At 37.1% G+C, this 22687-nt stretch overlaps 2 protein-coding genes across 2 annotated transcripts; both read left to right on the top strand.

The window, feature by feature from the left end:
• The first annotated feature begins 788 nt into the window (after positions 1-788).
• LOC138069696 (olfactory receptor 2G3-like) lies at positions 789-1724 on the top strand. The gene has a single exon (XM_068961031.1). It carries the CDS (start codon positions 789-791, stop codon positions 1722-1724), a length of 936 nt encoding a protein of 311 aa, XP_068817132.1.
• A 6823-nt stretch (positions 1725-8547) lies between these two features.
• On the top strand, positions 8548-9498 carry LOC138097970 (olfactory receptor 2G3-like). The gene has a single exon (XM_068994183.1). The coding sequence runs from the start codon at positions 8548-8550 to the stop codon at positions 9496-9498; it is 951 nt and encodes a 316-aa protein (XP_068850284.1).
• The last annotated feature ends 13189 nt before the right edge of the window (positions 9499-22687 follow it).

Below are 22687 nucleotides of genomic sequence, written 5' to 3'. Positions count from 1 at the left end.
TGGGTGTGTGTGAGTTTTTACCTTATTTTTTTTTAATCTGAAGACATTTTATCAAAAACTGAACAAATTGCATACCTGAGTTTGTACATGTGTTATTATGTGCATGTATCACAAATATCTTTTTTTCATCAACTTTGAGGCATAAAAACTTGTGATCAGTTGTTAAATAGCTTATAAAATTATTTAGCTTTCCTCTCTGCTGAAATTCACCTGTGTCTGACCCTATACACACTCTGATCAAATATTTAGTTATAAGAAACATTTTCAGAATTTTCTTTGTCTTTGAGTAACAAAGACACAAAATATGTTCCATTTATTTTTCTGATCTACTGACTCGTTATTCATTATTTTTGCATTGTAATTTCTGTGGAAGCAAGCAATGATCACTCATAATTCATTTCATACTAGGCGCTTAAATTTGCTTCAGCATTCCTATCCTCTTTTCCTCCCACTTCTACTAACAGAATTAGCTACTCAAACTGAGAGCTTTTCTTTTCTTCTTCAAAAAATTACCTTAAATAATACTTTTCAACTAATGGGAAAACAGAATGGTCACACGCACAAAAAACAGGATGGGTCAAATATTTATTGAGTCAAGAAATGATGACACAAAACAATGCTTTTGTTTTTAAGAATGCTTTTTTAATAATTACCATTTTTCCTTCTCTGTGAAAACTGGCTAGCTATGAAAATCTGAGTTTACTTCAAATTTTAGAAGTAAGTACCAATAATGTTATTTCCCTCAATTGAATTTTGTGTCCATTTTTCTCTTTTACAATAACAGACTAATGGAACAAAATAATGAAACATCTGAGGGTGATTTTATTTTGCTTGGATTCTCAGACCAGCCTCAATTGGAGGCCATCCTTTTTGTGGTCATTTTGATATCCTATCTTTTGACCATCCTGGGCAACACAGCCATTATCTTGGTCTCCTGCATGGACTCCAAACTTCACACACCTATGTATTTCTTCCTCACAAATCTCTCCTTTCTTGACCTTTGCTTAACTACCAGCATCGTCCCACAGTTATTGTGGAACCTGAAGGGACCAGCCAAGACCATCACATCAACAGGCTGTGCCATACAACTCTATGTGTCCCTCTCACTGGGTTCCACTGAGTGTGTGCTCCTGACCATCATGGCATTTGATCGCTATGTAGCAGTCTGCAGACCTCTCAATTACACCAGTGTTATGCACCCATCATTTTGTAAGTCCGTAGCAGGAATAGCCTGGCTATGTGGAATAGGAAACGCTCTTATTCAAGGAACCATCACCCTTCGCCTTCCTCGCTGTGGACATCACCGTGTGCACACCTTCTTATGTGAAGTGCCTGCCATGATCAATTTGGCCTGCTTTGACATCCATGCAAATGAAGTCCAGCTTTTTGTAGCCACATTAGTTCTCCTCCTTCTTCCTGTGGCATTGATATTGGTCTCTTATGGATTCATCGTGCAAGCAGTAACAAAAATTAAGTCATTCCAAGCTTGGCGTAAGGCTCTAGGGACCTGTGGTTCCCATCTGCTGGTGGTGTCCCTCTTCTTTGGGGCCAGCTCAGCCATATACATTCAACCAAAGAGATTCTATGGCCATAGCCAGGGGGAGTTCCTTACACTCTTCTACACTGTTGTAACTCCCACCCTGAACCCCCTCATATATACTCTGAGGAACAAGGATGTGAAAGGAGCCCTGAGAAGAATGCTGAGACTAGAGCAAAATTCCTAAGGAAAAATCAAGGAAACAGTGACTTTTCATTGAGGAAAATTATTAAGGAGACCTAAGATTTAATAACTACTCCCACGTGACTGCTTACCTTTCTGTCTGTATTTACCAACAATATGGCTACTGTGGTTTAGAAAAATGAAGCACATTCAGACTCTACTTGTGTATCTCATGGAACTTCATCCGTGTGTATGTGTGTGTTTTATAAACATATTCATACTTTCTTCTACTAAATGTCTTTAAAGGGCATATCCCAGAATAGGGAGATTTAGTGATCTACCCAATATGCATGTGCTTACATATTTGATTAGGGAATTAAATAGTGTTTAATATGAAACAGAAAATGGAAAAGTATATATTAGCATGAGGAAATTACTGTTCTTTTGTAAAAGAGCCCTAATGTGACATTGTTTAAAACATTCTACCACAGTATCCCAATTCTTTCGAGGAAAAAAACAACAACAACAGAACAAAACTTGAAAATATAGGCTCTTTTTACAGTAATGTACCAGATTTGTGAATCTACTTAAAATGCTATTAAGGAAGAAAAAGGTTTGCTTTTAAATGAAAGCAATAGAAATAATTGTTAAATAATTATAGAAGTTACTTAATAATTTAATGAAATACTAAAACTTAATGTAACTTAATGTAATCTAATTTCAAATGGACCAAGGTTCTACAGGGCAAAACCTTGTATTGAATCTTACTCGATGCTGTATTTCTTATTTCAGGGTTTCTGAAACTGTAAAACACATGGGTTCTGAAGCCAGACTTGGTTTGAAACTTTGCTCTTTCTATTTATTAGCTATGTAAAACCTTTTGTTCTTTACTTAATCTCTCTGTTTCTCAGTTTAATCACCTCACAGGTTTGCAGTGAGAATTAAATACATTAATTCATGCAATGTACTTTAAAATGACTCATGGCTCTTGTAAGTGCTGAATAAATCTTAAAGATTATTAAATACTTTCAAAAACACTATGGTGTTCTATAACCTCCAAATTCTGCAGTCTTCCTCCATCCTTCTTAACTTGTGCTTGGTTTGTTTGCAATTGTCTTGTATTCTGCATTGTCCTGTACATTGCGCTTCTTTTTCATTGTGCTGAAAACGCTGAGACCAACCAAAATGTCTCTTTACTTCACTTCTCTTTAGATCAGCACCAATTTTCACTTCTTAAGAGCCAGTTTAGATTGTGTAATCTGTGCTGTAGAGAATATGATTGATATTTTGGGTCAAAATGCTTGAGTTCAAAACCCAATCTATCAAGCTAATCAAGTAGATCAGTACTTAATACTTGAGTGGTAATAAGAGTTCCTGATTTACATGACTGTTGTGATAAATAAATCTGAGTTTAGCCGATGATCTGTTATATATTAATAGAAATCACACAATAATTAAGGCTATTTCTACACCACTTTTGTGATTTAAAAACTCGTGTTGACTTGATAGACCTTAACCATCTGATCTCTCTGATAGAAACATCCACCACTTTCCAAAATTATTTTAATAACCTTTAAATAGACCAAAGGATCCCCATTCCTTTTCATAACTCCTCTAACTCAGCATAAAATCTAAATATGAGTTCTACTTTACAGTTAGGTCTACCTGACGCTCACATGAATATGAAAGTCTTCTTAATCTTATTCCTTATTGTTATCTTAACCCTTTTCCTCCATCTTATTCACATTCCATTGCCCTAATTCAGATTCTCTATCTCGATTTTAAATAAGTTTGCAAGCACGTGACCCTGAGTTGAAAAGAGTTTATGGATATATTTGGCGTGGAGATTATAGTTATTTCAATAACTGTGAGTGCTTTCAGCTGTGTAATATGCTCTCTGCTGCACAACAGACCTTTACAGCAACCCAAGCAGCTCATGTAGTTCACCTCCTAGTCTCTGAGACACTTGTTGTTATCTATGACTGAATTTCTAAAACCTCCAAACTGTTTCTTCAAACCCTTCTTTTGTCCATGATAACTTTGATCATTCCATAAAATTATTTTCCATATATAATTCTATTTTTCTAATTTTGGAGAAGGAAATGGCAACCCACTCCATGACTGAATTTCTAAAACCTCCAAACTGTTTCTTCAAACCTTTCTTTTCTCCATGATAAGTTTGATTATTCCATAAAATTATTTTCCACATATCATTCTACTTTTCTAATTTAAGTGGCTTCAAAGGATTGCTGTTCTTTAGTTGCTAAGCCTTGTGCTACTCTTTTGTGACCCCATGAACTGTAGCCCACCAGGCTCCTCTGTCCATGGGATTTCCCAGGCAAGAATACTAGAGTGGGTTGCCATTTCATTCTCTAGGGGTTCTTCCCAGCCCAGGGATCAAACCTGCATCTCCTGCATTGGCAGGCAGATTCTTTACCACTGAGCCACTGATTACTAATGTCCAAAAACAAAAGTTCAGCCTAATAAATTTTATGATTTAATTGGTTTTATTTAGCAAGTCATAAATCAAGTAGCTTCCCATCTACCAAGTAAAAAGAAGTTATACATAATAGGAGACTTTTATAGGCAGAAGGCGAAAAGACTGGATTGTTTCAGGTTCAGGTAAGCTATCTAGGGGGATGAAAAGGGACTATGTATTAGATTACCTCATTGGCGCTGTCAACAAAAATTTAATCAGCCTCAGCCTATCTAAGAAAGAATTGGAAAATTTTATTTGAACCACATTTAACAATTATAACCCAAGAAAAGCATCTCAGAAAGCTCAGAGAACTGTTCCCTCATTAGAAGTCAAAACACAGTTTATATATGTTTCTTGAGACAGAGGGCTGTACATCAAATGAGGTATTCTTGACAGTTTATATAATTAGATTTTAGCACCTTCATTGTGAGTCATATGACCCTAAACAAGATCAAGAAAAAATGTTGTCTTTTAAGGAGTTGTCTTGTGGCTGCCTTTATGGATAATCAGGTGTTCCTGCCAATGGGACAGGTTTAATCAGCACATAACGTAGAGACACAATTCACTGTGTGGGGAAAGGGGAGGCTAAGGGCAGGGAAGAAATTTTATTTTTAAATTTTTATAGTACTGTCAGAAAATATTAATTTTATTTCAGTGTATTGACAGGAAAATTCCAGACTGACCAGCTAAAACCACACTCCTGAAGGAGGCTGTAACTACAATTAGGTTAGGTTTTGTGTCTCAGTTTACTTTTCTGAGCTTAGCACAGTGACTCCATCTCGGGTTGGTCATTTCTTTTTTAAATAAAGTATCAGTAGCACAGAATTCCAGGTTCTCTAGCATCATGATCTAACGTATCCCTTATCTTCTACAACATGCTGTCATTCGTCTTTTGTTCTATCAATATTTAAACACCCAGCAGTTTCTTAATATTCAGGGCAAGTTATTGAACTTGTAGGTAAAATTATTCCATTATAGTAAGTGGAACAATAATACCAAGTTCCTAGGGTGGTGAGTGATAAGTGAAGGACCATATATAACATGTTTGGCAGAGTGCCTGGTACCTAGCAAAACTCAGTCCATGTTTACCCATGATATACTAACAGTAAAAGTACTCATGGGTGTGATTATAGTAGAAGAATGACAATTTTATTCCTTTATCCATCCTTCCTGTACCATGTAGCAGTTCTTTCCCTGCTCCTGGATTACATCTTTAGAATGTCCCATAATCTTTCCAGCCATTTTCAAATGGTAAGTCAACTTTTAGTAATAAAGTGTTTTCACATTAGTAATTAAAATGTCCACTGTTGAGTGACACTTAATTTACGTGTAAAGATTCTGTGTTTCCTGAGCTTGAGCCTGTTCCGGTCTGAGACCTTGCAGTGGGGATTTGGGTGAGGTCAGTCCCTGCTTTCCATCTTGTGCATCTTCTTCTGTGCCTCTAGCTGATAAGTGTAGTTTCTGAACTTGCCAGGGTAAACCTGTGCAAAGGGAAAAGGGGAATCTAGGCTGGAATGTTTACTAGTCTCTGTAGTAAAAGACTGACTTTTCCGTTTCTCACATTTATGTTATTTTTAGTCAATTATCAGGAAATTAATGTGAAATCAACTAGCTAACTTCATCAGTTATCAGGGGAGTACAAATTGAAATCATGAAATATACAACCAGATTGGCTAAAATTTAAAATACAGAAAGTATGAAGAATATTTGTATCTTCAATTCAAATATACAAGATTTCTTTTTGTATATTCTTAAATATACAAATATTCAAGATTACAATTCAATTTGTAACCTTCAATTATAAACATAACAGAATATATTTGTAAATAGCAGGTACATATATGTATAATATAGATTATATTATTAGAAATTTAACATGAATATGGCAGAAATGAGAAAACAACTCAGCACTGGGTGGTAATGAGGGCCGACTTTAAATATCTCTGTTGTTTGGCCTAGATGGAAACAAGAAAAATCAGAGGAACAAACTCTCTCTTTCAGGATCATCTCCTGGGACAGTTCTTATGATGCTACAGGGCCTGATATTAATTGCCATGTTGGGAGAACTGTTTCCATGGAACTTTTCCGTATTTGGTGTTCTGTATCCTTTCCAGTCTCTCCTGACTTGTTGACCTTAAGGAAGCTCCATCTTAAATAACAGTCCCTAAAACTAGTACATGGGCCTTCAGAGCTCATTTCAAAGTAATAATAATTTGAATCCTATGACTTAAAGTTTTTTTTCACAATGAGAGTATCAGTATACAAAAAAAAAAAAAAAGGAAATCTGGAAATGTTCCTCTTTTAACTTATTTACATCTTATGATGCCTTGCTTTTATATCTACATCATGCTTTTGACTCTTAACTTTTAATGGCGAATTGAGATTCTATTTTAAAGTGATGTTCATCCAGGTGTGAAGATCATATGGTACATGAGTGATGATAAATTTTGCATCATAGTGGAATAGAATCCTTCTAGAAACCTAAAGTGAACATACTGTTATAACTCTCTGTATAAATAAGGAGCAAGTTCATGACTGTGAATTGATCTTTCATGGTATTTCTGTTGAGGTATTGCATATATGTGTGGGGGAATGTGGTAGGAGTTAAAAGACAGGAAAAATTCTCATTTGAGAGGATAAGGTAGCAACCTGCAGTCTGAATTAAAAAGAAAATCAAACAAGAGACCTGGGTTTGGCTTTTTGTTACTCCTTTGATAGGAAAAATGAGTACTTTTTAGGAGACTAAATAGTTGGGAATTGACCATGAATTATAGAATCGAAGGAATTATGCATGTATGCATGTATTTGTATTTTTGTGCATGCATATGAAGTTATATAATTGTGACAGTGTTTGTAAGAAAAATATGTCTGTATAATATAAACTGGTTTGTTCCTTAGAGGTCCTTTGGTATGCTCATTTTACTGTTATTTACTTTTGCTATTTTGAGTGATCACTCAGTGACATCATGCTGCTGTTGAATGTCGAGATCCCACACCAGATGCTCCCCTTAATTTCTTTCCTTTTCACTGGGTTCTACTAAGTATCATTTTTACGTGATAAGTTAAATCAATACATCTTATATATAAGAGTATATTTTATGTCCATGATTAATTTTCCCAACAAGTAATAAAACAATTTTAGGATATGTAATTATTAAGGAAGAATTTTGAAATCTGAGTGATTTTCACTTATGACATGTAAAAGTACCTGTTTGTCTTAAACAGGAAATAGAGTTATGGTCTTTGGGAAATGAGGTTTGTATCAGTGAATAAGCTTTAAACATTTGCATTTATAGCTGTTTGGACTTTTTAAAAGTCCATTACAAATCCTGGCCTTTTAATCTTCCTGAAGATAAAAATTCAACGTGGATTTGAAGTGCATTGAAGCAGCCTCTTTCATCCCACCAAAGATGCTTCCTTTCCTGATCCTCATTCCTTTCATCAGATTCAACCACCTCTTCTTTCAACACACAAGACAGGAAAGCTGACTCCCTTCCTCAACACCACACACCAAAGAAGGCAAGGAGGTTTGCTCTGAATATGTTCATGAATTTACATCACTAATAAGTGGTAGGATAAATGAGTTGCCTAATCCTTAAAGGAAATAAATTTTTGAAATCATATGTGCATAATGATTAAATATTTATATATAAATGTTAATATTATTCCTTTCAATAGCCAAATGTTTGCCATTTTATAGGAAAAATAATCTCTATAATCTCCAGAAGTAGGCTGTTATTTATATATATGAAAATCCTGGGGAAAAAATGCCCAACTCAAAATTACAGTTGAACATTGAAATATTATTTACACATATTATACATCAGTATTACTGAGTTTCCCCATTTAATTTGAATGATTTTTCATAAGCTATAAATTAATCATATGCATTTTATTTTTCTGCTATTCTTTATTTTTTGTGATCAATTTTATCTCACCTTCTAATAGTTATCTCTCAAGAAAATTCTTTCTTCTAAAATTAGCCATCATGTACCTCTCTTTGTAGTCTGGGCTTTATTGTCATTTGCTGCAGCTTCTGAAGGACATTGCCAGAATTTATTCTATGGGGCACAGAAATTTCTCTCAGAGTCAGTGTTTCAAAGAGAAATTTTAAAAGGTTGATCTTGGCTTCCCTGGTGGCTCCACTGGTAAAGAATCTGGCTGTAATGTAGGAGGTGCAGGTTAGATCCCTGGGTCAGGAAGGAGGAAATGGCAACCCACTCCAGTATTCTTGCCTGGAGAATCCCATGGACAGAGGAGCCTGACGTGCTTACAGTCCATGCAGTTGCAAGAGGCAGACACAACTTAGCAACCAAACCACCACCACCACCACATTGTGACCAGAGGCCAATACATTATCCTTTCTCTAAATTCTTACAATGTTTTCCTCCTTTTTGTGAACAGGGTGATGGGCATGAACAGCAGCAGTGTCAAAGAAGACTTTGTCCTCATGGGCTTCTCTGATCAGCCCAACCTAGAAAAGATACTCTTTGTGGTTGTTTTGGTATCATATCTCCTGACTCTGGTGGGAAATACAGTCATTATTCTGATCTCCTCTACAGACTCTAAACTCAGAACACCCATGTACTTTTTCCTTACTCACCTCTCCCTAGTTGACATCTGCTTTACTACCAGTATTGTCCCCCAGCTGCTGTGGAACTTAAGAGGACCAGCCAAAACCATAACAGCCCTGGGCTGTGCTGTCCAGCTCTACGTCTCTCTGGCTCTGGGCTCTACTGAGTGCGTCCTCCTGGCTGTAATGGCTTTTGATCGCTATGCTGCAGTGTGCAAACCTCTTCACTATGCAGCTGTAATGAACCCACAGCTGTGCCAGGCTCTGGCAGGGGTTGCGTGGCTGAGTGGAGTAGGAAACACTCTCACCCAGAGCACTGTTACCCTCTGGCTGCCTCGCTGTGGACACCGGTGGCTGCATCATTTCTTCTGTGAGGTACCCTCAATGATTAAACTTGCATGTGTAGGCATCCACGCCAATGAGGTCCAGCTATTCATTGCTTCATTGGTCTTGCTCCTCTTGCCCTTAGCACTGATATTGATGTCCTATGGACATATAGTCAAGGCAATTATTAGGATCAAGTCAGTCCAGGCCTGGCGCAAAGCCCTGGGGACATGTGGATCCCACTTGATGGTAGTATCCCTCTTCTATGGGACCATTACAGCTGTTTACATCCAGCCCAACAGTTCTTATGCCCATACGTATGGGAAATTCATCTCCCTCTTCTACACAGTAGTGACTCCAGCCCTCAATCCTCTCATCTACACACTGAGGAATAAAGATGTGAAAGGAGCACTGGGAAGACTTTTTCACAGAGCCAGAGACCTAGGCTCATTTAAAAAATGAAGCTGAGCATGAAGAAGTCAATCTTTTGATGGCAAAATGAAGCTGAAAGTCATCTTGTACATTCTTTCTCTAAAGAAACACTAACCTATAAGGAACACACACAGTCATCACAGTCTGCCATTCGGCCTCAGAATCATCTTTCCTCACAACCTCTTTCCCAGGCTTATTTTGGACCCTTTGAAGCTGCTATCTCCCCACACCCTTTAATTGTCCATTATTCACATAATTTCTGTTTCTTGCCCTCCCTTCCTGCTTTTCTTCAACCTTCGTTCCCTTTTTCCACTGTTCATTCTATTTTTCCAATTGTTCTCTCCTGTATTACCCCTTGCCTTCCCTTCCCTCCCCTCCTTTTTGTTGCTTCCTTCCTTTCCCTCTTTTTAGTCTTTCATTTCTTTCCATTTTTATGAGGTGCTTAACAACTATTTCCCTGGCTGCTTCTACACTATATCCTTCCCAACAGTATTCTAACAATTCCTCGAAACAACTCTGTCTAAAAGTAATTTCCCATTTATCACAATAAAGAGCTTTCATTTGCTCTGTGGTGTCCAGTAAAGCGAATAGACTCTAAATGTGTGGATTTTAACTCCACAACTTCCTTTCTGAGCTTGTGCAAGTTTTATTAAAGATTTTTTGTATCATATTTACTTAGGAGTAAAAAATGAATGAAACGTCATTAATATGTTTATCAAATGATCCAAAAGGCAACGTAGTGTAAGTTTAAGAGGCTTTTCTTTGTTCATTTGTAATGCAAGTGCCTGACTTAAGCTATGATTATGGAGGCATCCACTTCAAATGTTCTTAAAAAGAACCATTGCTAATCACATGAACAGATAAAGAGCCAGGCTGCCCCCAATCCCATACTCTTAGACTCTTTTGTTTCAGAGATCTTGATTGATTTTGGGTAACTGACAATTTGGGCCACTTGTTTTTCACTTCCTGCTCTTTCAATTTCCTCTCTTATGTTTTCACCAATGAAGAGGGAACCGAGAAACCCAAGGCCACCACCTTCAGCCTCATTGGAAGCAAAACCCTAGACCTGCTCTCTCTCTATCCAAGACCAGACTTGCTGTGTATACTCTTGAACTTGTTAGTAATGAACCTTGTTCTTTTTTCAAGTTTCTCAGTGGTTATTGTTGAGGACATCTTGCAATCAGAATAAGAACCACAAAGGGCTAATCCAGCCACAACACTGTTTACCCATAGGCTGAGACCAGCACAAAACAATAAGTAAAGCATATGCAAAAGGTGATCAATAAATAGCAATTACCATCTTTTCAATCTTCTGATTTTCTGATCATAATATTCCCTCTATTTTAGTCTATATATGCTTACTGCTTACAGTTATGTTCAATTTACATAGTCAATAATTAGTTACTGTCAGGCGAGTGTATTCTCCTTGGTTTTTGTCTCATAACAACAAAGATTTGAAGTGACGGACATTAAAACCCCCTCAGCATGTCACAGTTCTCGGGTCTTGGACAGACCCTGTTATAGCTCTCAGGTCTCAAATAGACCGTGTTATAGCTCTTAGACAAATCAGTGTTATAGAGTGTTACAGCTCTATTTTATTTAGAAGATAGCTGGAAAATTCATCTTTGAGGTGTGAGGGCACGTTGATCCAAAGACTCAAAGAGAAGAGGGCCCGAGCACGCGGAAGAGAGAGAGAGCCCTTTGGCTCCTCTTTTATATGTTTTTTTTTTCCCCCTGGGCCTGCACTATGCAAATTGGGCTTAGCCAAGAGTGCTGTTTTACCTGAAGTCTTCACTCCGGTCCTCGGACCTTCCTTTGACCTTCCTTTGTTCTATCTTCGAGGACTTTTCCCTTCCTTGTCTTTTAGCCACCACCATTTTGGACTCCTTTTCCCTATTCCAACATCCGCTGGATCATGGAAAAAGCAAGAGAGTTCCAGAAAAACATCTATTTCTGCTTTATTGACTATGCCAAAGCCTTTGACTGTGTGGATCACAGTAAACTGTGGAAAATTCTGAAAGAGGTGGGAATACCAGATCATCTAACCTGCCTCTTGAGAGATCTGTATGCAGGTCAGGAAGTAACAGTTAGAACTGGACATGGAACAACAGACTGGTTCCAAATAGGAAAAGGAGTACGTCAAGGCTGTATATTGTCACCCTGCTTATTTAACTTCTATGCAGAGTACATCATGAGAAACGCTGGACTGGAAGAAACACAAGCTGGAATCAAGATTGCCGGGAGAAATATCAATCACCTCAGATATGCAGATGACACCACCCTTATGGCAGAAAGTGAAGAGGAACGAAAAAGCCTCTTGATGAAAGTGAAAGAGGATAGTGAAAAAGTTGGCTTAAAGCTCAACATTCAGAAAACAAAGATCGTGGCATCCGCTCCCATCATTTCATGGGAAATAGATAGGAAACAGTGGAAACAGTGCCAGACTTAATTTTTTTGGGCTCCAAAATCAGTGCAGATGGTGACTGCAGCCATGAAATTAAAAGACTCTTACTCCTTGGAAGAAAAGTTATGACCAACCTCGATAGCATATTCAAAAGCAGAGACATTACTTTGCCGACTAAAGTCCATCTAGTCAAGGTTATGGTTTTTCCAGTGGTCATGTGTGGATGTGAGAGTTGGACTGTGAAGAAGGCTGAGTGCGGAAGAATTGATGCTTTTGAAGTGTGGTGTTGCAGGAGACTCTTGAGAGTCCCTTGGACTGCAAGGAGATCCAACCAGTTCATTCTGAAGGAGATCAGCCCTGGGATTTCTTTGGAGGGAATGATGCTGAAGCTGAACCTCCAGTACTTTGGCCACACCATGCGAAGAGTTGACTCATTGGAAAAGACTCTGATGCTGGGAGGGATTGGGGGCAGTCGGAGAAGGGGACGACTGAGGATGAGATGGCTGGATGGCATCACGGACTCGATGGAGGTGAGTCTGAGTGAACTCCGGGAGATGGTGATGAACAGGGAGGCATGGCGTGCTGCGATTCATGGGGTCGCAAAGAGTCGGACATGACTGAGCGACTGAACTGAACTGAACTGAACAGTTACTCATTTATATCTGGATGGAAAAATAATCACCTGAGGAGAGCTGTTCTGAGAAACTGCTTCCCAGGCCTGAAGTCCTCAGAAAGTCTGCCAAATAAAACAGAATTCTAAAGAAAGAGAGAGAGAAGGAAAGAAGATGAAAAATAGTCACCTGAAAATGTGGCAAAAATAAGTTAGTCCATTTTATTTTTGTCTTCATAATATGGAAAAAACATGTTTATTTTCTCCGCTCAAAAAGTGTGACACATTTGCTTTCAATGGTGACAACAGAACCTAAGCTGTTATTTCCGAAAGGACAAGTATAGGAATGTGGTAGTAAAGAATATTTGAACTCAGAGATCAGACTCTATGTCCTGTCTCCCTCATTTATTTCCCAACTGCATAACTCCATGCAAATCACTAAGAATTTCTAACCCTCATTTTCTCCATTTCTAAACTGAGGACAGCCTTAGAAGGCATATAGTAAGAATTTGGTCAGTTAGTTATCATTAATAAACTTTGTTGATCTTGGTGATAAGCATGGTGTCAGACTGAGTGACCTTGATAGTAAATATATGTTTTCCAGGCATAAATTTTGTGGGTTGTTGCAACTCACAACTCTACTAGTTTCAGTTATGAAAATCAAATGAGTTCTGCTTTTGACATCTAACCAAATATGTTGGTAAGTTGTTTCATTCAAACATGCTTTTTTTTTAATAGACAAGCCAATAGCAATTAGTCTCAATTCAGTTCAGTCGCTCAGTCGTGTCTGACTCTTTGTGTCCCCATGAATTGCAGCATGCCAGGCCTCCCTGTCCATCACCATCTCCCGGAGTTCACTCAAACTCATGTCCATCAAGTCAGTGATGCCATCCAGCCATCTCATCCTCTGTTGTCCCCTTCTCTTCGTGCCCCCAATCCCTCCCAGCATCAGTCTTTTCCAATGAGTCAACTCTTCGCATGGCGTGGCCAAAGTACTGGAGTTTCAGCTTTAGCATCATTCCTGCCAAAGAACACCCAGGGCTGATCCCCTTTAGAATGGACTGGTTGGATCTCCTTGCAGTCCAAGGGACTCTCAAGAGTCTTCTCCAACACCACAGTTCAAAAGCATCAATTCTTCGGCATTCAGCTTTCTTCACAGTCCCACTCTCACATCTATGCATGACCACTGTGATCTAATAATTTTGAATCAATTATAATATCTAAGCCTTGCTTTGATTTTGGTGGTTTTCCATTGCCAGAGCCGAGGGGAAAATGTGTTCCTCATGTAAACTCTCAACAAAGATATCTCTATTCCTAGTCCACTTCATATTTGCTTATAGTTCACCTCCCAACCTCCAGACTGAATTCATCAACTATAATAGTAACAGATGAAGTCTTTATTGGCAAGGTTCTCCTGAAAAGCTGTATCAGCAGGATCCATTAATCACCTGTATAATTATCCATATTTTTTCTCTTAGTTTTTATAATTGTAAGCTGTGTCTTTCTTCCTATTATCCTCACAGTTAACCTTTTTAATTTTCAGTTACTTAATTTCTCACATTAAACCTAAATCAATCAGAAATTTTTACTAAAGAAAATGAACCTGTGATCTCTACCGTTTAAGAACTCTCCTTAAGATGAAAACGTGCACTAAGAACCGACAAACCGAGTCATAAATCAACATATAAGTTTATCCCTAATTTACTCAATCAGTAATAACTTATGCACCATTGTATGTTTATCACTGTGAAGAATTAGAATATCCTAGAATTAATGAGGAATAATATATAATGTTGCTGCTGCTGCTAAGTCGCATCAGTCTGTGCGACCCCAGAGACCGCAGCCCACCGGGCTCTCCCATCCCTGGGATTCTCCAGGCAAGAACACTGGAGTGGGTTGCCATTTCCTTCTCCAATGCATGAAAGTGAAAAGTGAAAGTGAAATAGCTCAGTCGTGTCCGATTCCTATAAAATATATTTCATTATTTATGAAATGATTAAAATTAATTGAAGATCATGATAGATGCAAAATAAAACAAAAGGGCAAGTATATCGAATATCTATGTGTTTAAGAAATTCATACTAAAGGATAGATCTATTGTAATTGCTTCATAAATCATGAAATTTATTTTATAGGGGATTCCTGAGGTTCCCTTATAACTCAGATGGCAAAGAATCTGTCCACAATGCAAGAGACCGGTTCAATCCCTGTGTTGGAAAGATCCCCTGGAGAAGGAAATGGCAACCCACTCCAGTATTCTGGCCTGGGAAATACCATAGATGGGGGAGCCTGATGGGCTACAGTCCATGGGGTCGCAAAGAGTCAGACATGACTGAGCAACTATCACTTTCACTGTTTATTATGTAGTACTTTGAAGGAGGAGATAAAACTGCAAATATACATGGAATCAAGAAAGTTGCTTTCTAGGAAAGAATATCCTGAATCTGGTAAGGCTTAGAGGGCATAATCTTTGAAGGATGAAAATCACATCATTGGCTTCCAATGATATACATCAAGAATAAAAATAATATGGCACCTTACATTTTATAATTGTATAAATCTTTGCTGAATAAAAAGTTAAGGTGCATTTTTCCAGCTTGACATATATTTTCTATTATTTTATCCTCATAACCAGCTATCTAAATAGATTTTTTGAAAAATGGTTCTGATTAGACATAGTAAATTTAGCAAAAATATTTATTCCCATTCCTTTCCAAAAACCATAAAAATTGTATTAAATGAAAAATTGTATGAATCTGTAAGAACAAATCAAACTGAAGCCAAACTATGAGCAGAGAAGAGATCTATAAACATTAGGGAGATGGAAAGTAGGTGCTTGTGTGCTCAGACACTTCAGTCATGTCCAACTCTTTGAGATGCCATAGACTGTAGCCCACCAGGCTCCTCTGTCTGTGGGAATTCTCCAGATAAGAATACTGAAGTGGGATGCCTGATTCTCCTCCAGGACTCATCCTGACCCAGGGATCAAACTTGAGTCTCTTTTTTAATCTTCTGCATTGGCAGGTGGGTTCATTACCACTAGCGGTGGAAGACAGTAGGTGATTTATAGAGAAAAGTATAACAGCGGACTGCTTTTAAAAGATTGGGAGGCAGAAATAAAACACAGCAGCCAACATCCAATGCCTCAGGAAATGCTATTATCTTCAATTTCAAAGATATCCAGAATTTCACCACTTCTCTTGCTAAGACCCTGCTCTGAGTATCCATCATCTCTCAGCTAGATTGCTGTCTTAGTGTCTGTTTTTGTAATCACTTCCATGCTTCCAGGGAATTCTAGGCACAACAGATATTCTGAAATTCAAGGTCAATCATTCATCTTCTCATTTCTCTTTTTAAAGCCCTAAATGTCTAAACACAGGAAAAGCCCAAATTTTTACACTGGCATCTATTGACCTCATCTCCCAACTCCCTCCTGACTCACTCAGCTCAGCCTGTTGGCCTCCATGTTGTTATTAAAATACACCAGGTAAGGCCTTTGCCATTCTCTGGCTGGGAAGCTTTATACCTGCTTGGCTCACTTCTTCCTCTCCTTCAAGTGTTTAAATCTCACCTTCTCAAGGAGAGCTCTCCTGACGGCTCCGTTTAATTCTACCATCTGTCCATCTCATCCACCGGATGCTTCTCTTCCTACTCTATGGTTTCTTTCACCCAGAGCACTTTTCCTCTTCTGAAATACTCTACAGCATAATTTAGTAGGCTTATTTGTTATTATCTTCCTCCTTCCCCTTAAATTTTAACTTCAAAGAGACAACCATCTTTGTTACTGGCTGACGCATTCTAAGTGCATGGAGTGGTATCTAGCACTCTTAAGCAATGAGTGATTATGTTTGAAAATGTTGAAATAATTTATAAATATTCAAGAAACTGCCAGGTAAAAAATCTAGAAGAGCTGAATGTACTTTCTTGTCATAACAGAAAATGGAGGTTGAGAGGATATGGAATACTAGCTGCTGCTGTTTGTTTTTTTAAACTCTGTAGAAATATTTGACTTCATATTATTTACATATATCTTTGAGAAATCATTGAATAAAAAATCAAGTCTTATGAAAAATAAAGAGATGCATATAAGGGGAATTTGGTTAAGGTAAGATGTTGGTTTATTTAATTTCAAGCTTTGACAGTGAGTGAAAGTGTTAGTCACTCAGTTGTGTCCAACTCTTTGCAACCTTATGGACTGAAGCCCACCAGGCTCCTCTGTCCATGGGATTCTCCAGGCAAGAATACTGGAGTGGATTGCCATTCCCTTCTCCAGGACATCTTCCCGATCCAGGGATCGAACCCAGGTCACCTGCATTGCAGGCTTTAAGCACATTTTTTTTCACAGCTGTCAACATATTCTCTTTACATCCCTCAGGAAACCTCCCATTAAGGACACCATAGTTGTGTAGAGTTGTTTTGTCCTTCTTATTGTTAAAAGTTTAAAAAATGTGAAAAACCTATATTTCTTGAAGACAAGAAATACACATAGTAAGACTATTCATGGGGCAAATAAACTTCTCCTTCACTCCTAACTCCATGATTGCACTCTGCACTTCCTGATATCTTCTGTATGCAAACTAGCACACTTAGGGTATGTGCAAGTGTGTTTTTATACATACATTTATTTATACATGTATGCTCATAGATAAATAAATAGCATCTTGTGTCATCAGTACCCTCCTGTAACTTTTTCTCAAATATATATACCTTAGAGACCATTCTAATTCTGTAGCCATAGACTTCCCTTGTTAATTTTAATAAATACATAATGTTACTTTGTAAAGACATATTTAATAACTCCAGGGCTGGTAGACACTTATGATGTTTGTAGCCTTTTGCTAATGCAAACAGTGCTGCAGTAAAGATATTTGCACATCCGTCTCTGCATGCCTATGTGAGAATATCTGTCTGGGTGAACTCTGGAAATGGAACTGCTGTGTCAGTAGATGTACATTTTTGCACATAGTATATAGTCTTATGGGATTCCCTGGTGGCTCAGATGGTAAAGTGTCTGCCCGCAATGCTGGAGACCCGGGTTCGATCCCTGGGCCAGGAAAACCCCCTAGAGAAGGAAATGGCAACCCACTCCAGTATTCTTGCCTGGGAAATCCCATGGACAGAGGAACCTGGTGGGCTACAGTCCATGGGGTCGCAAAGAGTTAGACATGACTGAGCAACTTCACTTTTCACATATAGTCTTAAAATACTCTAAAAAAAAAAAAAAAAAAAAGCTAAAGCAAAATGGCTTTTCAACATGACATAAAGTATTTTGCTGTTTGCAATTTGATAAGCAAAAATTATTACCCATTTAATATAATTTGCATTTTTGTATGTATAAGAATAAACCACTTTATCATATATTTGAAAGTCAACCAAAAGCCTATGTTCTGTACCTTTGCTGTTGTTTCAGTTGGATCTTTTTTTTCCATACTGATTTTTTTTTTTTAATAATTGACATGTATATGTTGAGTTTAGCCTTTTTTAGTCATTCACATGGGACTTCCCTGGTGGCTCAGACAGTAAAGAATCTGCCTGCAGTCTGGGAGACCTGGATTCATCCCTGGGTTGGGAATATTCCCTGGAGAAGGCAATGGCTATGCACTCCAGTGTTCTTGCCTGGAGAATTCTATGGACAGAGAAGATGCTTCACAAATATTTTTGGAAGTTTATCACATTTTTTGCTTCATTTTGTGTATCTTGTTCGTCTTTACAGAAATTTTTATGTAACGAATGCTTCAATCATTTTAAGCCCTGAGTTTTAGTGATTTTTTGAGTGATTGTAGATCTTTTGTATGCTATTATCTTGTTTCTACACTTGAAGTTTGTATTGTTTTGGAGTTAATTTGAAGGTGGAAATTTATGATCTTTTTAAAAGATTTTAATCAGTTGGCACAATCACATTCTATTAAAAAATTGTCTTGATGACATGAAATTATAATAATATAAAGTTCTACCTTTATTGTAAAATAAACCTTCATGCACATTTGGGTTTATTTCTGAAGCCTGATAGAAATTCCTCTCAAAAAATTAATTTCATATCATAATCTGAAGCCAAGTAAGTCAGGAGTTGAATAACCAGAATTTTTATGATAAAGAAGTACAAAGTCTGGCTTTTGGAGTTATTTGTCCAAAATTACAGATTTAATATTTATAAAAAATCACAGCAGCTATATGTCCATTACTTTTCCTACTCCATATGTATTGTGAAAGGAAAAAGGAAGGCTAATACAGCAGAGACATTAGATAAAAACATGTTGAATTTTAATTTTGACATTCGAACTGGGGAGTCTGGATTAGTATTACTCAGTAACTTGGAGGAAGAAAACCTAGATCGAATTTAGAAGCACTAGTTTTATTCCTGGTTGAGTCCCTTGGACTTCAAGGAGATCAAACCAGTCAATCCTAAAGGAAATTAGTCCTGAATATTCATTGAAAGGACTAATGCTGAAGCTGAATCTCCACTACTTTGGCCACCTGATGCAAAGAACTGACTCATTGGAAATGATCCGGATGTTGGGAAAGATTGAAGGCAGGAGAAGGAGACGACAGCAGATGGGATGGTTGGATGGCATTACTGGCTTGATGGACATGAGTTTGAGCAAGCTCCAGGAGTTGGTGATGGACAAGGAAGCCTGGTGTGCTGCAGCCCACGGGGTCACAAAGAGTTGGACATGAATGGGTGACTGAACAGATTCTGATTCTACTTGGCTGTATATTTTGGGCAAGTTATTTTATTTTTCTGAGTTTTAGAATTATCATTAGCTAAACCTAAATTTTGGAGAAGGAAATAGCAACCCACTCCAGTATTCTTGCCTGGGAAATCCCATGGATGCAGGAGCCTGGTCTGGTGGCCTACAGTCCACAGGGTCGCAAAGAGTTGGACACGACTGAGCGACTTCACTTTCAAACCTAAATTATCAAAATGTATACCCATAATTTATACAGTGACTATGACTACCAAATAAATAGACATCTTATGTTGATTAAATAGCTTTTATAATAAATACAAATATAGAGTGAGAATGAGGAGCCACTATGGTGGTGAAACATGAAAAGAATCATAATTTAGAAAGATTACTTTTGCAACTATACCTAGTTGTCCTATTTTTCTCAGAATAGTAAGCATATGTAAAGTATGGTTTTACCTATTTAATATTGCATATTATTAATGTAGTTATTAATATATTGACATACATTAATGTATTAATATAAAATATATAAATTAATCTATAATATATAAAATTATATATGAAGTCTATATACCATATACTCTATCAATGTAATTATCAATATGTATTAATATAATTATTAATATAAAATATCAACAACCACTAAGTCTTATCAGAATTGATTTGGTTTCCTCTTAAATGACTCTCCATACTGATATGCCCAATGTTTGTGTATCATTAGAAACATTTCCCTGGATGTCTTTGCGGTTGTCTCACCTTCTAGTCCCTCTGGTTTTTTCTCCTGGACATGCTGGTGGTATAAATGTTAATTATGCTGAATCTCGGAGGTTTAAATGGAAGGATGAGCCAAGATAGAATTAGCATGACAACTCCTGGGAGAGCTTCCTGTGGATCTGTGCATGCTATGGATAGCCTTAAATTGGAGTTAGCTTCTTAAAGTTGACCCTTCAGTAGGTCAGAGAGAGCCTGGCTGAAACTCTGCAGAACTGAGAAGAAATGCAAACAGAAAACCAAGGTCTGGGTATTATGGTATCATGTTTCAGCCACAGGTCAGTCTCCCATAACTCCCCCACTCTGTCATGCACTGAACAACTGATGAATTACAACTCAACATCAAGTAAGTGCAGAAGGAATTTGGGGAGGTAAGGATAGTAAAAAATCAAGTCACCTTGCTCTGTCATTGGTTGCTTTATAAGATGGAGTAAAGGGACCATTCAGCAGTAGAATGCTAAGTGATTTTCTTTTAATTTTAAAAGGTTGATTCCACAGATGCATATATTTTTGTTTGAGAGGAGAACAATGAAATTAGGAAAAGTATACAGACCTAGGATTCAAGATCTTATTTTATTCAAATTTTTGCTTCTGAATTTTCTAGGTTTATATACTTGGGTAAGTCCTGTAACTTCTCGCTGTTCGAGTTTCTTCTTTTCTATCATTAAAAAAATTTTTTTTTCTTTAGAAGGTTATTATGATAACGAAACAAACATACATGTGAGGAAGATTGCTATATGAGTACCAAAGCAAATATATATGGGTGTGTGTATATATATATATATATATATATGGTTACATATATGTTTATGGGAAATTTGATATATTCTGGTGTTTCTAAATCTTAGGTATACATTATTTTATTATGAGGAAAGCTATGGGAAAATATAAATTTACCATTAGTGTTAGGTACCTTTGGGACTTTATATTTTCATTTAAATATTTTTAGGTATGTTTTTTCTTATCACTTCTCTAGATTAAAACTACTTTTTGTATTGCAAAGTTTGTGAACAACAAGATATTGATTTTGTCTAGATAGCAATTAAGCTCTGAAGGTCCTATTATTCAAACAAATCAGACTGTTTAAATCTATGACAATTTAGAACAGAGGAATCCAATAGGCAGAGAGCATGGCATTGAGATCACAGCAAAGATCCTCAGATAATATCTGAAATAAATTAGAGGTGAAATGAATTGTTTTTATTTTGTCATAACATATTATATTCGAATCATGCTTATGAAGTTGTTAAAGAGTATATCAAGATGCAAACATCTATAAAAATGGCCAATGTTTCCTTAAGCCATGTTTTAAGATACTTCTTTCTTGCTGCCCTTTCATTCCTTTGCAGGTCCTATTTGTGGAGAAGCACAGATTCTTCTGTCTTCCCAGCTCCATTTTCTCATCCTCTGGGGGGTTCATCACAATTTCCTTTAACTTCCTATTTAGACAAATTAAGCTCTACTAATCCCATAGTTTTCATACACAACCAGAAAGGCAAAAACTCCCCACAGCCCTTTCCAGGCAAATTAACAACTACTGGATTTGGACTCACCCCCCTGTAATCTTTGCATTCTATTTTTTTCTGTTTCTCTCTCCTGTTGCATATTCAGAAGACACATTTAATTGATCATCGGCAATGTGTCGGACAAAACAGTATGCTCTTTCTGTCTATGTATATCTTTTCTCTCTCATTCCCATTTTTCTTTCTTTTTTCTAAATAATTCTATCGATTCTTTTTTTTTTTTCTTTCTGCCCTTGCCACATTAGCATGAGAGATCTTAGCTCCCTGACCAGGGATCCAACCCATACCCCCTGCAGTGGAAGCACAGAGTCTTAACCACTGGAACACCAGGAAACTCCCTCTTTCTCTATTTTCTTTCTTCATTTTTCCCCCTCTTTACTTATCTGTTGCTATCATTTTATCATCACATTTTGTCACTATGTTTCAATATGCCTTCAATGTTTAGGAATGCTATCATGTATTCTGAAAACCAATAAAACATGCTAAATATTTTCCTTTTAAAATTTTTACTCTTCCTGGAGTAAGTATGTGATTTGGTTTTATTCATAACAGTCCAAGCTTATCTCAGAAACTTAAAGGCATGCTGGATCCATTTAGAGGGATATAAGAGAAAATAATAAAGACTGGGAAAATAGCATAGCAGTAATCTATGAAAGGTAGGAGAAAATTTTCAGCTTTCTTTAGATTTGAAAATAGTGTCTGAGTGCAGGTAACTACAAAATGAGATCCTGAGTCTTTATTTAGCAAGAAAGCAATCCAGAGAGGGTGAATTCTATAACTGTATCTTTTATGATTCTAATTGGAAATACTCATGTGCTCATTGAGGGGCATCCTTCTATAAAGTAACCCTGCAACACGTGAGTGATTTTTCTTTGGTCAAAATGGATGAGGCAAAATTTGGTTCAGACATTATGTATAAAGATAAAAATGTTTCTCAATGTTGAATCAGGATCCAATGTTTTATTTCTATAATTCTCTAATCAACTGGCAATGATATCTGTGCCATCTCTTTGCAAATAAAATATAATGCCAAGCATAATCATATTTGCAAGATTCTATTTCTAAAGCCCCACTATCATATGATAAAAAAATGGGAGAAGAAAAGACAGTGGATAAGACCAGTTTTAAATGAAGAGTGTTATTCTACATATAAGGATAGGATTTATAAGGGGGAGTCTCAGAAGATAATCAACTTGACTTTCCATAGAAGTTCACAGGCACT

Source organism: Capricornis sumatraensis, chromosome 22 (assembly GCF_032405125.1).
Source record: "Capricornis sumatraensis isolate serow.1 chromosome 22, serow.2, whole genome shotgun sequence".
In the NCBI taxonomy this organism is placed as follows: Eukaryota; Metazoa; Chordata; class Mammalia; order Artiodactyla; family Bovidae; genus Capricornis; species Capricornis sumatraensis.
This window is presented reverse-complemented; position numbering and strand designations above follow the sequence as displayed.

What these genes read in the sequence shown, in the direction of transcription:
- LOC138069696 (XM_068961031.1), top strand. Translation starts at nt 789, where the DNA reads ATGGAACAAAATAATGAAACATCTGAGGGTGATTTTATTTTGCTTGGA.
- LOC138097970 (XM_068994183.1), top strand. Translation starts at nt 8,548, where the DNA reads ATGGGCATGAACAGCAGCAGTGTCAAAGAAGACTTTGTCCTCATGGGC.